General features: G+C 41.4%; 1 protein-coding gene across 1 annotated transcript in view; it reads left to right on the top strand.

Moving 5' to 3' along the window:
- The window catches only part of MTUS2 (microtubule associated scaffold protein 2), a 974,348-nt gene extending 958,442 nt beyond the window's left edge, over positions 1-15,906 (top strand). Inside the window, exons 14-16 of the mRNA XM_073613369.1 lie at positions 851-970; positions 2,634-2,731; positions 8,270-15,906. Coding sequence (XP_073469470.1) covers positions 851-970; positions 2,634-2,731; positions 8,270-8,480 — 429 coding nt within the window. The 3' untranslated portion in view covers positions 8,481-15,906. The remainder of the gene's footprint in view (positions 1-850; positions 971-2,633; positions 2,732-8,269) is intronic.
- Positions 15,907-16,184: the final 278 nt, after the last annotated feature.

The following is a 16,184-nucleotide window of genomic DNA, read 5'->3' as shown; positions in this document are numbered from 1 at the left end:
AGAGCCATTGGCTCCTGCTGCTATCAATCAAATCCTGTGATGAGGGGGTGGGGGGCAGGGCCAAGGCCAAGATGTTGTGCTTGTCTATGGATGCGCACAGCCCAGTTTGGGAGCGCACCCACACAGCTTGCAATGGGGGCACATGCAGAAGAGGCAGAGCAGAGAGCGCCAGCAGGGGACCCCAGAAGAGGAGGTTCGGGACCACTTGCACAGAGCAGGTAAGTATAAACCTGTTTTTTTATTTTAATTAAAAGAAAAAAAAATGTACTTTAATTTTGTATCCATTTCTGACGGGTGAGCCAGGGGGTCTGTGTCCTCCTCAGCTATGATGTGCTAAATAGGAGTGACCAAAGAAGCTCCTTATTAAACGTATTCACATGTTAATGACACTAATGCCGCGTACACACGAGCGGACTTTATGGCAGACTTTGCCCGGCGGACTTTGACATACTTTATGACGGACTTTCTGAATAAACGGACTTGCCTACACACAATCCACCAAAGTCTGTCAAATTCGTACGTGATGACGTACGACCGGACTAAAATAAGGAAGTTCATAGCCAATAGCTGCCCTAGCGTGGCTTTTTGTCCGTCGAACTAGCATACAGACGAGCGGACTTTTCGACCGGACTCGAGTTTGACGGATAGATTTAAAACATGTTTCAAATCTAAGTCCGTCCAACGTTTGAGCAAAGTCCGCTGGAGCCCACACACGATCGAATTGTCCGACGAAATCCCGTCCGCCGGGCAAAGTCTGCCGTAAAGTCTGCTCGTGTGTACGCAGCATAAGGTTATGCTATGTTGCCAGTTTTAGATCATTTTATATCAGTTGTAAAAATTTGTGTTGCAGATTGCTCTTGCACCCTATCAACACTTAGATGAAGACCTAGCCAGTGTGAAACAAGTATTAGAAATGAAGAATCAGTTAATCCATCAGCAGGAAAAGAGGATCATGGAGCTGGAAAAACTGGTGAGTGAAAGCATTTCAAATTTTTTCTTCTCTTTCTTGTCACTCTCACTTATTTGCGGAAGCTGGCTATAGACAGGGAGATCCTCCCTACGTGTTTCATAATCAAACAACAATGTCTTCAGGAGCAAGAAAAAACAAATTGACCCTCGCCTTACCAATATTGCAATGTATGTACACTAAAATAACAGCCAGCATCTACAATCTATATCAGTGTTTCTCAACCTTTGAGTTGAGGCACCCTTTAAACTTCTACAAAATCTCGAGGCACCCCATTCTAAAATGTAAAAAACAAAACTTATGCCGCGTACACACGGTCGGACTTTCTATCCTACTTGGTCCGGCACACTTTCCGACGGACTTTGTCCGCCAGGTGCGCCGGACTTTAAAACGGACGGACTTGCCCACACACACCCGCAGGGCGCCCCCCTCCCCCAAAGCACCCACCCCCCATGTTGAGGGCATGCGGCCTGGTACGGTTCAGGAGGGGGGGGGGGCGCTCGCTCGTCCCCACCCCCTTTCCTGACCGGCCAGGCTGCGTGCTCGGATCGGGGTCTGGTATGGATTTTAGGGGGGACCCCACGCCGTTTTTTCGGCGTAGGGGGTTCCCTTTATAATCCATACCAGACCTAAGGGCCTGGCATGCACCGCGCTCACTGCAATAGGAAAATTTGTTTTTCCTATTGCAGAGAGCGCGAGATGCAATACCCTGCCCTCGCGTCGTATCTGGTCCGTCGGACCAGCCTACACACGAGCGGGCTTTCCGTCGGACCAGCACACACACGAGCGGACTTTCCGCCCGAAACTGAGTCCTACGGAAAGATTTAAAACTTGTTTCAAATCTAGGTCCGGCGGGCTTTTGGGAAGAAGTCCGCCGGAAAAGTCCGCCGCCGCCCACACACGGGCGGATTGTCCGGCACACTCTGGTCCGCCGGACCAAGTATGCCGGAAAGTCCGACCGTGTGTACGCGGCATAATAGTTTTACATAATGCTGCAACATCTACACATGTAGGGCACCCAACATTCTTACAAAGCAAAACACACTTTTTTACACTGGTACTGACTAGTATTCCCCTATGACTCTTCTCTGTTAGTTTCTCTCCCTCACACAGCTAATGTGACCCCAATGCTGATGGAGAGGGGCAGGGGAGGAGCAAACAAGGAAGCTGTGCAGGGGTCCAACGTCCTCCTTATCAACCGATGACATAATTGGTTGTTAGGATGCTGGTGGTTAAAAGGTTGTAATTTTGCAAAAAGAAAACCTGTGGCTTTGTGTAAAAGGCAGGCTTGATCCACCTGCTGGCTTGTATAAAACATTTGGGCAATTTTTAGACAATTTTCCCAAGGCACCCCTGTAGGAACCTGAAGGCACCCTGGTTGAAAAAGGCTGGTCTATATAAGACTTTGTTCACATCTGGGCATAGCAGAAAGGTGGGCAGAAACACGTTTCTGCCCACGTTTCTGCAAATGCATGCTGAAATGCGCTTGTGGTGTCATTATTACTTAATGGCAGCCCAAATGCAGGTAGCAGTTGAGTGTTTAGCCGTGCGACCAAACACGCAAAAAAAAACACAGTTGCAAAATGTGTTTGACTCAGTGCCAAAATTTGATACACGAACTTCTTTAGAATGTTATTCTGAAAAAAAATGAATCTCCTTTTTTAAGGCTGAAATTAATGTTATCTTGGAGGAGAGGATCCAGGTTCTCCAACAGCAGAATGAAGATATGAAAGTCCGGATAGATCAGAACGTTGCAGTCACCAGGTCAGTGAAAGATGTTGGTACTAATGTCTCGCGATTATCAAGAGATACTCAATCAATAGGTGCATGAAGAATCAAGTGACGCTGTAATTTATAGGTCATTGGTGAGGCTTGACCTCAAGAATTAAGTCCAGTTTTAGATGTTCAACGCAGCATATTGCTTTTAATGTGCCAGTGCACACCGACGCTGTATCCTGGCCTAGGCCGACAAGGCCCAGGCCTAGGGCAGCACTTTGCAGGGGGGAAGCACGGAAAGAGTCCCCGTTGGCTTGTGCTACACTGTTAGTGTAGCGGCAGTCTTATGGGGCGGACTGGGCCAAGATGCAAATTAGTCTAGGGCCTCCATAAAGCGGCTGCACTGCTTCCGGGATATGCGGGCGGCCGGCATTCTGCAACTGGACCACAAACCTTTCTCACTGTGCTATATGTTTTCTGCTGCACCATTGGCATGGTTATATCTTCTTAGTCCTCTCCATACAATTTTCAGAAATTTGTGCTTAAAGTAGAACTATAGGCAACACTTTTTTTTTTTTCATTTTGGATAGAATAAGGGAGGGTTATAGCCCGTCATTTTATTTTTTACCGTCCCTGTCCCATTGCAGAGATTTTCCTTCACTTCCTGCTCCATAACCAAACAGGAAGTGAGAGGTAATCTATGCAAATTAAGGGAATCCATTGCACCCGCACCCCCCAGGCCCTCAGAACAAGTGTCTCCACTTGAAAATTTCACGGCTGGTCTTAAGCAGCAAGGGGTGTGGCCTTGACAAGAAGGGGTGGGTCATTTAAATTAGGGGGTGCACGAGTTTAATCACGCCTAGGGCAGCACAAAACCCAAATACACTACTGGTGCACACAGTAAACAAGTGCTACATTTAGATCCGTAAAAAGAAAGAAAACACAGCAGCCATAAGCGTGTGCTGTGCTTGAGCCACCCATCTCCCAGCTGTAAAGTAGAAGTGATCAGGCTGGCTCGCGGTGCAGTTTAACCCCCACCGGCACCCCACCATCTGTGGTTACTAGGCTCTCCTGCTTTTCCTGGGAGCCCAGGACCTCATTGGAGGACTTCAGGATGTCTATTGGGAGGAGACCAAGGAAAATATGTGCCTTGATCTCCTCTAGAATGAATGAAGCTGGAAACAACAAAGATTCTGTCAATTTCAGAGCTGTCATTTCCTGGCTGTTAAAGCCAAGGGTGCAGCTAACCAAGCACAATCTGTATTTTGTTATCTGCTTTGGAGAGCAGGGGAGACACTAGGGACTAACAGACCCCCCAATGTCTCCATAAAGAGAGATACCTGCCCAGTGCTATGACATTGTTAAACTTCTTGTGATAGCAATGAAGTTGAAAAAAAAATTCTATGAAAAAGTTTAAAAAAATTAAAAAAAACTATAATAAAATGTATTTAAAAAAAAAAATCTAAATTAATAACCATAACCCTTGTTGGCTTGTAGACACCTTAAAATGCAAACGTGGAGCAGGGTGCTCATGTGTATGTAAACCATGATTGCACCACACATTGTATCACCTCGAACGCCAGAGCAATAATTCTAGCACCATAACTCAGTTAACTCTTAGGCTACTTTCACACTGAAAGCACCCGGCGTTAGCGGTAAAGCGCCGCTACTTTTAGCAGCGCTATTTGGCTGCTAGTGGGTCGATTTTAACCCCCGCTAGCAGCCGAAGAAAGGGTTAAAAGCACCTATGTTTCGGCACTGCCGAAGCGCTTTGCAGGCGCTTCGGCAGCGCTGCCTATTCATTTCAATGGGCAGGGCATTTTGGGAGCGGTGTATACACCGCTCTCACACCGGCCCAAAAATGCTGCTTGCAGGACTTTGTTTCCGGGCACTCGGGCTTTCACACTGGGGAGGCATGAGAGGCGCTTTACAGGCGTTATTTTTAGCGCTAAAAGGCCTGAAAAGCGCCCCAGTGTGAAAGGCGTCTAAACGTAAAAGCAGTAAATGCTTTTAAATAGTTACCTATGGAATTTTTTGGGTACCATAGTTTTTTGCGATCTCACTGGCGCACGCAATTTTATGACATGACACGTTTGGTATCTATTTACTTAATTTAACTCCATATTTTATATTTAAGAAACAATGGGTATTATATTGTATGTGTTTGTGCTAAAATTAATTTATTATATTTTTTCTTGAAAATATGCATTTGATAAACATCTACTATCTGTTTATTCTTCAGGGGCTTTGCGTTTAGAAAATATATAATGTTCTGGGGGGTTTAAAGCGGTTGTAAAACCACTGGACGTTTCTTTGTTTTTTTTCTTACCTGCAAGTGAAAGACATAATGTGCTAGTATGCATTGCATACTAGCACTTTATGTGAAACTTACCTGAAAACAAAGCCTTCCAGCCATGCAATGTCATCGCTGGAGACCGCTTCCATCTTCACCCATAGTGTTTCTGGGTTCACGGACTCCAGCTCTGTGACTGGCATGCGTGCGGGAGCTGCTGTTCACGGCACAGGCCTCTGAAGGAACGGCACAGGTGGCTGTTCCTTCAGAGTGCATGCGCCAGTGATGTCACTAGCTGCATGTACAGTAAATATTTGGAGATATTTACATTACCTATAGGTGAACCTTATTAAAGGCTTACCTATAGGTGAAATTCAAAGATGGAAGTTTACTTCCTCTTTAAGTAATTTTGTGGTCAACATTTTTTTACATTACCTTTTAGGATTACCTCCCCTCCAAACCACCTGAAATTTTTCTATAACCCATAACTGCAGGCCTTTAGTGTTTTTTTTGGGTTGGGTTCCTATATACTCTCCTTATATTGTACACATGTTCACTTCACTGATTCTCTTTGCCAGTTTTCTCATTATTTTCTTATTGGTAGTACTACAACACCATCCCTGACACCTTCTTTCTTTAGGCAAGATCACAGTGAATGTGTTAGACAGTGTGCTTGAATACTTTTTAGTTTTATGTGGACACAATATTTGACCTGCCCTGTATTCTGTTTGGATATTTGTTACATTCAAAATTATTTATTACACATTTGTAAGTTTAGGGCAAGCACGAATGTTTTTCATATATTTTATAAGTTGTACATGACAGTGGCAAAGACAATAATGTTATGGAGATATAGCCAAAAGCTCTAGAGTGATAATCAGGCATTTTCAAGGCAATTCGGCACAATAAATGTCTTAGAAATATGATGTACCTCATTTTAATGGTAAATGGGTGGAAAGGACTGAGCAGGGCTTACTGTTTACATCAATTCCAAAAGTTCCGGTAGCACATAGATGTGAGTTGTTGAGGGTGCACATCTACTATATGTTGCAGTAACCCACCTTATATCACGGGTCATGACACACAATATGGTATGAAGGAACCCTTACTGATTGGAGGAGAGAGCAGGGTGATGATCTCATCAGTGGGCTGCTGCTTCTTCACTATCCAGACACAGGCTGTGGCTGCTCCTGGACTGAGCTGTATTAGTTAAACTGCAGTGGAGAAAAGTGAAATCAGAGACCTGAATTGCTATCTGGTAGGGGTGGGTGAATCTTCAGAGTGGTTGAACAGAATCACAGCCCCAATTCCAAGAAAAGTTAGGATGCTGTGTAAAATCTACGTAAAAACAGAATGCAATGATTTTCAAATGTCATAAACACATTTTATTCACAAAAGAAAATAGAAAAACATGTTTAAACTGAGACAATGTATTATTTAAAATAAAATAAATAAAGCGATTTTGAAATTGATGGCAGAAACACATCTCAAAACGTTTGGGATAGGGCCACAAAAAGATAGCAAAGTAAGTGGTACTGACAAGGAAGAGCTGGAAGAACATTTTGCAGATAATTAGGTTAATTGGCAACAGGTCAGTAAAATGATTTGGTAGAAAAGGAGCATCTTAGAGAGTCAGAGTCTCTCAGAAGTAAAGATGGGCAGAGGTTCACCAATCTGAAAAAGCGGCATCTAAAAATTGTCAAACAATTTCAGAATAATTGAAACCTACGACCGCCGCTCACCATAGCCGATCTTAGTATGGATATGTACATGTGAATGCCTCAGTCAAAGCCACTCCTCGGGCCATGGCCTGCAAAACAAGAATCGGACATGGTGAGCGGTGGTCTAATGCTTCAATGTTCATTGCTCACTGGATGGGTTTTTCTTACGCTGGCTTCCCTAGCCTGTGTGCCAAGGTGGACCTAGACCTCAGCCTTGAGTGGCCACGCCAAGCACTAAAGGCCTAATTTCAGGAAATGGTTCCTCAGTGTAATATTGAAAATACTTTAAATGTATCATAATCTACAGTACATAATATCAAAAGATTCAGAGAATCTGGAAAAATCTCTGTGTGCAAGGGACAAGGCCAGAAAGCAATATTGGATGCCCACTGATCTTCGGGGGCCTCAGATGGCACTGCATTAAAAACAGGAATGATTCTGTGATGGACATCACTGCACAGGCTCAGGAATACTTCCAACACAGCTTACCGTGCCACCCAAAAATGCAAGGTAAAGCTCTATCATGGAAAGAAGAGGCCATATCTGAACATGATCCAGAAATGCCGCCATGTTCTCTGGGCCAAAGCTCATTTAAAGTGATCTTTTGCAAAGTGGAAAACTTTGGAAACTAATTAAATTTGACATTCTTTTTTTTGGCAACCATGGGCTCCTCATCCCCAGAAATAGAGGAGAGGGACCTTCCAGCTTGTTATAAATACTCAGTTCAAAAGCCTGCATTTCTAAAGGCGGGGGGGGGGAGCAGTAGTGCATATGAAATGGCCAGCTTGCACATCTGGAAAGGCACCATCAATGCTATAAGATATATTCAAGTTTTAGAGCAACATATGCTCCCATCCAGATTATGTCTTTTTCAGGGAAGGCCTTGCATATTTCAGCAAGGCAATGCTGCTTGACCGTATACTGCATCTATGACAACAGCATGACTTCATAGTAGAAGAGTCCAGATGCTTAACTGGCCTGCTTGCAGTCCAGAACTTTCACCAATTGAAAAGGTTTGGTACATCTTGAAATGAAAAATACAACAAAGAAGACTCATTACTGCTGAGCAGTTAGAATCCTATATCAGGCACAATTGTGACAACATTCCTCTCCCAAAACCCTGGTTACTGGTTTCCTCAGTTGGCAGATGTTAACAAAGTGTTGTTAAAGGAAAAGGGGATGTTACACTGTGGTAAGCATGGCCCTGTCCCAACTTTTTTGAGACATGTTGCTGCCATCAGTTTCAAAATTACCTTATTTTTTTTTCCTTAAAATGGTACATTTTAACACTTTAAACATTTGATATGTTTTCTATTGTGAATAAAATATGGGTTTATGAGGTTTGCAGATCTTTTCATTCTTACTTTATGCCGATTTTACACACATTTTTGGAATTGGGGTTATATGATTTTGGAAGCTAAAACAGCTTACGCATAGATTGTGTATTTAGCTGCATATCACTCCTCTTTATGTTACAACTCAATTTCTATTATGCCTGATTGATTCTAAACATGTCATTTTCATCTTTTTTTGCTTTTTTTTTTTCTTTCAAAAATTGCATTTTACTAATAGGCAACTGTCAGTAGAAAATGCCAACCTGCAGGAGAGTGTTGAGAAAGAGAGCAAGGAGAAGAAAAGATTAAGCCGCACCAATGAGGAACTGGTTTGGAAGCTGCAGACTGCTGATTCCATGAGCCCCATTAAAAACCCGTCATCGCCTATAAACCGCTCATCTTCTTCGAGTCCTTTATCGCCCTCTAAAATCAGCTCTGCTCAGAGATGACACAATAACATTCAATAAGTGGCAAGCTTTACATCCTGATGTCCCAATGCTTTTGCAGTAAGCGGTGTGTGACGGCAAGCAGAAACCAATGTACCTTACTATACATTGGAGAGAGAAAGACCCTTTTTGATTATAAACTAGAAGCTAAGGAAACAAAAAAACATTCCACTACAATCACATAAAACGGAGAAGCCACATCAATATTTCAGGTTACATACAGTCCAATATGCTGGGATACTATATACAAAATATTTATTGTATACATGATTGCACACACTTTACAGGTTTACTTGTACGTAAATATGCTTATCTGTGTATATATATGAACTAGAGCTTGTCTTTCTCTTTTTTTATGTTTTTTTTTTTTTTTTTTTTTATTGTGCTGCTGATCTGTTTAAATCAGCAATTTTTCTAACCTGTGCCTATGTCTTCTACCTGACTGGGACATTTGTGTCCACTCTGTTTTTACTGCTTGTTGTAAGGAGATAACACTGATCCATACAGATGTATAAGAAGAAAATCGCCTTCCAGACAGAACAACACAATCACCAGCTCTAGCAAGTTAATACTGGACAATGCTGCCTACGCAATAATCCAATGCTTTGCTCGCATGTCAAGCCTTTTCATTTCCTGTGGCTTCTGTAGAGGCCCTCAGCTAATTGTCTACTTTTGGACTTAACTTTTTTTGTACGTTTTCATGACATGGCCACCAGGGGGTGATAGGCTGCTTCTCAACCGAGAGCCACAAAAAGACCTCTAAAGATGTACATATAAGGCCTTCACTTTTACAATGATAACAGTGGGGAAAAAAATCTTTCAGTTTCCATTGACTTGGACCCAGTTATGTTGGATTTAAATTCATTATTGTGTTATGCCTAGATGCTTCTGAATCTTCCATATTTTGTTTGTGTAAGGAAATACCCTTTTCATGATAGCTCTTTTTTGTATATTTTGTAACACACAAATGTCTATAGGAATCTGCCTGCAAAAAAGCACCTAATTTTCAATTAGTTTTGATTGCGATTCTGTGCAATTTTATAACTTGGAGGTAATTAGAAGATAGAGATATTTATTTTGGAATGTAAATCACCTTATGGTGAGTTCCTTTGTGTAAAGCAGAATGGAAGTAGAGTGTAAGTTTTGTAATTGTCGTTTATTCAGCCATGTCTCATTAGATTTGCTCATATATGTATTCACCTCTTCCACTGTGATAAAGATGCTGCATTAGTGATTTCACTGGAGTTGGGAGGAAACTTCCTAATCTGCGATACTTTGAGAAGAACATGGCTTGATGTGCATTAGAGGATGAGAAATAAGAAATACAAAGTAATATTAGTTTAAGTTAGTGATATATTTCAAGGGGTGGACTCTTATTATGGCTCAAGTCTCCCACTGGCTTCTTGTATCTCTGGATTTCCTGTCCCTGTTGGTTACAGGCATATATAGGAGGAGCTGGGATCTCAGGTATGGAGACCTCATTAGTGGAATCCTGGAGATACTGAAGCTAATGGGAGAATCAGCCTACCGACAGCTACCCAAAAGCTACACTAAGTCATGAGACTAAAGGAAACAATCCTACACAGCCTTGTTAAATCACATTCACATTTTACACATACAATGAAATCACTATCATAGATGGGCAGATCTTGTTGAAGAACACAAGATCAGTAAGTCACTATTCATTGTCATTCCACCCCCCCAAATTGTGTGAAGTTTATGTTCACAATGTGTATACAGAAATGAACACCCGATGTAAAAAATGTTTGAGCATACTGTTTTACTGACCCCATGCATAGGGTGCCAAACACTATGAAGTCGTGAAAAGGGGTGTCCAGTATGTTCACAGGATTTGCTAAAGTCAGTGGCCAGACTAAAGCTCTATACTATAATAAGTCACACTTCTCATTTTCAGTTGTTTTTAGTTTAGTCTGAGGCAAATGTTTCAGTTCAGTTGGTGACCAGATCTGTGGATGCTTTTGCATCAAATGACCATAGCTTTTAGACAGAAAAAAAAAAAGTGAGTGGGACGCCAAGCCGACCATAGTGTAGTAGGCAAGTTTATTGTAGAGATCAAAAAAAGATTAAAATTGCACTCACAAATAAAAGTAGATAAAAGGGTGTCTCCTAAATCAGTGAGCAGTCCAGATATCTGTGGAAATGGAAGACCAGAGCGCTACACCTTCTGTGGCTGCTTTGCCAGAGCTACTGCAGCCAGGCACTATGGACAGGGGAAAAACTGCCGCTGTGGGACACAGAAGACATCGCCAGATGATGTGCTGGCCTGGACATGTGTAGTCGCAAGCACTGTTAGGAAATGCATTTAGGAGGCTAGGACCCACCTCCTTCTCTAGTCTTTTAAAGCTAAACTCCATAATCCCCCACCACTCTCTCCTAACTAGTTACTATGTAAGTAAAAGCCAAAATACTTACCTAAATCGTTGGTCTTGTGAAGCACTGGGTCCCAGGTCTTCTATATTTTTCCCTGCAGAGCCATGAGTGCTTCACTGTTTAGGTGACATCGACACTTAATGGCTGTCCATCGGTAGGGACCTCATAGGATCCAGAAGATTGCAGCAGCGTGATAACATCACAAGGGGGTAATTGGGTAATGTGGGCACTGACTGCAGCGTTGCATCGCTTGGTTGCCACACCTAGAAGCAGGTTTTGTGGGGGATATGGGTGATGGACTTAAAGGTGAGCAAACAATGTACTAACAAAAGGTATTTTAAAAGAAAACCCTTGGGGTTATTATTGTAGGGGAGTTGAGAGAATTGAGGGAATGTGCAGAGATAGACTATAAAAGGTTAGTAAAATCAATCTTGTAAAAAACACAAACAACCACAATGTTGCCCTCTTACAACCATATTTTTCATCCTGAATGACATTCAAGTGGAGATTTGTCAACCTTTGATCAACAACAGTAGCCCACAATTACACCAAATATTGGTTGACTAGCAAACAATTGGTATAGGTACTTGACTATCTTTAGAATCAGTTCTGCTGAAAATGTTTGTATATCGATTTTAGTACTTTAAAAGTACTGACATCATCAGATATAAAGTTGACAAACTGCTCAGAATGAAGACTTATTCCACCAACCACTTTTTCTTCATAAGGTAGGAAAAAGTCAGCAAAGCGCAGTTGCTATATGCCATGCAGAATACAGAGGACATATGGCATGACAAATGACCTGCTAGTGGTGGCTAAAATAAAAAAAAATGACAAACCCAAACGTAGCAAGTAACTAAATCTACATGAACAAGACAAGTGGAAGAGAGTCAGCAGTTCAATAATACCAACCCAATATTTAAGGAAACACAGGGCTTGTTTACATTGTCACCATTGAGCTGTGTTTTTTTGCACACCATCATACAAGCTGTGAACAATTTTCTATGTGCCCTGTTCACACCATACAGATGTGGTTGTGTGCAGAAAAATGCAACTCAACAGACATGGTATAAATAAGCCCTGGGACCTTCCATTGCAGGCATAATTCTAAAAATGCAAGTTCCCTGGCTGTTGACCCTGTGGATTCAAAACATTTTCATTCACTAACCTAGAATAATATTGCATATCAAGAAATAAGAAAATATATTACATATCAAGAAATAAGAAACTGGTCAGTGACTTAAGGTATTGCAGAGGATAATTATGACAGCCAGGCAACTACCATTTGTAGAATTACAGGCTCAGTGATTATTTCAGGAAAGGTTTCCTTTAAAGAGTTTTCTATGCCTGAAGTAGAAAATGGTCACACAGACTAGCTTTTCCCAATATCTCAGTCTTAGCACCCAAGCATTGCAGGTACTTCCAATGCACTATTCCCAATGCACACGTTCCTGCAGAAATGGTTGTGCAAATACGTGAGTGCTGAAGCGACCACCAGCTGGAACTGTGTCAAGTCAGAGCAAGAGAAAGCCACTAGCACACCAAGGACCTCCAGAGTGGGTCCAAAGCTTTAATCAGCGATCACAGCGTTACAGCAGATTGCAACGTTTGAGAGCCACAAAGAAACATTTCATCAGGCATGTGACATCTGTTGTAACAATGTGATCACTGGTTAAAGCTTTGGACCCACTCTGGAGATCCTTGGTGTTCTGGTGACATTCTCTTGCTCAAGCAGTGCAGGTAGTCACTCCCAGGAGCATTCCTTCTCAGTACAATAGGGGCAATAAATCCAAATTTCTTGAGGGACTGTTACATTGGTGAGGATAAAAGAAAAATTGTGACAAGATAAATGTAAAGATAAGGAAGCAGGTGGAGAATGGAAAACAAAACAATTTGCAAGGAGCAATCTTAGCAGGCTAGTTCCTCAAGCAAAATTATATTTCATGAACCTTATTTTATAAAGTCAAAAAATACCTTGGCATTTTAAAGGTGCTATATATATATATATATATATATATATATATATATATATATATATATATATATATATATATATACACACACATATACATACACACACACACACACAGTGGGGACAGAAAGTATTCAGACCCCCTTAAATTTTTCACTCTTTGTTATATTGCAGCCAATTGCTAAAATCAGTTAGGTTCATTTTTTTCCCCTCATTAATGTACACACAGCACCCCATATTGACAGAAAAGCACAAGATTGTTGAAATGCAGATTTATTAAAAAAGAAAAACTGAAATATCACATGGTCCTAAGTATTCAGACCCTTTGCTCAGTATTTAGTAGAAGCACCCTTTTGATCTAATACAGCCATGAGTCTTTTTGGGAAAGATGCAACAAGTTTTTTTACACCTGGATTTGGGGATCCTCTGCCATTCCTCCTTGCAGATCCTCTTCAGTTCTGTCAGGTTGGATGGTAAACGTTGGTGGACAGCCATTTTTAGGTCTCTCCAGAGAAGCTCAATTGGGTTTAAGTCAGGGCTCTGGCTGGGCCATTCAAGAACAGTCACGGAGTTGTTATGAATGCACTCCTTTGTTATTTCAGCTGTGTGCTTAGGGTCATTGTCTTGTTGGAAGGTAAAACTTTGGCCTAGTCTGAGGTCCTGAGCACTCTGGAGAAAGTTTTCGTCCAGGATATCCCTGTACTTGGCCGCATTCATCTTTCCCTCGATTGCAACCAGTCGTCCTGTCCCTGCAGCTGAAAAACACCCCCATAGCATAATGCTGCCACCACCATGCTTCACTGTTGGGACTGTATTAGACAGGTGGTGAGCAGTGCCTGGTTTTCTCCACACATACCGCTTAGAATTAAAGCCAAAAAGTTCTATCTTGGTCTCATCAGACCAAAGAATCTTATTTCTCAACATCTTGAAGTCCTTCAGGTTTTTTTTAGCAAACTCCATGCTGGCTTTCATGTACATTGCACTGAGGAGAGGCTTCCGTTGGGCCACTCTGCCATAAAGCCCCGACTGGTGGAGGGCTGCAGTGATGGTTGACTTTCTACAACTTTCTCCCATCTCCCGAATGCATCTCTGGAGCTCAGCCACAGTGATCTTTGTGTTCTTCTTTACCTCTCTCACCAAGGCTCTTCTCACCCAATAGCTCAGTTTGGCCAGACGGCCAGCTCTAGGAAGGGTTCTGGTCATCCCAAACCCATTTAATGATTATGGAGGCCACTGTGCTCTTAGGAACCTTAAGTGCAGCAGACATTTTTTGTAACCTTGGCCATTTCTGTGCCTTGCCACAATTCTGTCTCTGAGCTCTTCAGGCAGTTACTTTGCCTCATGATTCTCATTTGCTCTGACATGCACTGTGAGCTGTAAGGTCTTATATAGACAGGTGTGTGGTTTTCCTAATCAAGTCCAATCAGTAATGAACTTAAATGATTTTAGCAAATGGCTGCAATATAACAGAGTGAAAAATTTAAGGGGGTCTGAATACTTATATATATATATATATACATATATACACACACATATATACATACACACACACATATATATATATATTTTACACACACGCATACATAGATCTTCTATAAAATACACATACACATGTGCTGGATCATATTATGAATGACAATACACAATAAGAGACTGAATCTACTGGAAGGCATCTTGCAAAAATATATCTTAATCTTTACTTGAACCTGGTCACAATTACCCAGCGTGCATCTGACCTTTACCCAAGGAAGTACTAGTGAGCCACAGGAGGGATACAAAGATCACAGCGCCACAAGCAAAATTATGTTTCATCAACCTTATTTTATAAATACGAGCAGCACTCCAGCCAGGATCAATTCACTACCAACCACAATTTATCATTTTAACAAGTACCCCAATCAAATAATGCCCTAGGAACAAATCATAATTGTTTGACCCAAAAATTTAATATTCATGGTATATACCATGTCCCAAATTTGTTTTCAGTTTGCATCATATATAATAAAAAGGTTAGCTTCATTTCTTCAAGTGAACCTGTTCTGTGCTGAGACTGGTAAAGTAACAGGTTCACTTTCCAAAACAGATGTTAATACATATCAAATGTGCGCTCCTTCGCCACTCTATTTCCATTCCAGGCACCCTGCATTTCCTGTGCAAAGTCCCTCCTGAACTTTGCCCTGTATGGCCAAACCACCTGATTCATTTTAACTGCAATTGTGCCTTATTGACTATTACAGTTGCATCAGTATTTGATATTCATGTCTGCCCTGTTAAAAAATGGGCATTGAGTTAAAATTGAACGATAATTTTGTTTAATGGTCCCCAGCTGGTGTAAAAATAACAAAGCAGCTCTGGCCGTAATAGTCACCTCCTCTCCACTGCTGTCTTCCTTTCCACAATTAGATGTCCTTAGTCTTCTGAATTGAATTGCATCATTCTGAAAGACTGAGGGACTTACTGTGAGTGGCAAAAAATGCATTCCCAGATATTCCCAGATTCTCTGCCCCCTAAGATAGTGTCATCCCATAACCTGCACTCACATTCAAAGATGTAGAGGGAGGATCTGACATCATTAGGCTACATGAATCATTGAGGAATGCCCAGTGCTGTATACAAGGCGAGAATGTAGCAGGATGCCAAGCGACCACCCTGAAGACATCCAGAAAAGGTGAGTATAAAAGAAAAAAAAGTCTAAATTACATGCAGGGGGAGCAATGAGTTTGGCTTTAAACAAAGCTATGCTATAAATAAAATAGTTTGGTAAATATAGTAAATCTTGTGAAAAACAGCCACTATTGAGTGAACTATGTGTAAGATGTCATGTTGCATTCTTGGGCCAGATCATTTACAAATCCCAAATTGTCTATAAAAATATATCATCTCTAATCCAGTAGAATATAGCAGCCCACCTTCACCCTTCATTTGAATACAGGGTGTTTAGGGACAACATGATATTCTCTGTTCCAACATTTTCATAACTGTTCCTCATCAGATTTGAAAACCCACATGTATATGACTGTCTCTTGGATTTTGAACCATAGAAAATAAACTTTTGTTTTAAACCTACGTTTGTGTTGTGAATAAGAAAGAGTGACTTAGTTCACAGAGAACATTAGTTCATAGAAAACTATTTGAATGTATGTCCTGTGCGTCCTGTATGGCCTTGTAAGTATATTAGCGTTTCCCTCTTTTCACCAATGCACCCTTTAGGTTGAAATAACGTATCTGTTCATAGGAGACCATGGCTAACCTTTTCAATCCAGTAGGAAGGTTAAAGGAAAAAAAAAAAAAAAGACATTTTTTACAGGTACAAAAATCAGCAGATCGAATGTGCAATGTCAGAT

Source organism: Aquarana catesbeiana, linkage group LG02, assembly GCF_042186555.1.
Source record: "Aquarana catesbeiana isolate 2022-GZ linkage group LG02, ASM4218655v1, whole genome shotgun sequence".
In the NCBI taxonomy this organism is placed as follows: domain Eukaryota; kingdom Metazoa; phylum Chordata; class Amphibia; order Anura; family Ranidae; genus Aquarana; species Aquarana catesbeiana.
Note: the sequence above shows the minus strand (reverse complement) of the source record. Positions and strands in the feature narration are given on the sequence as shown.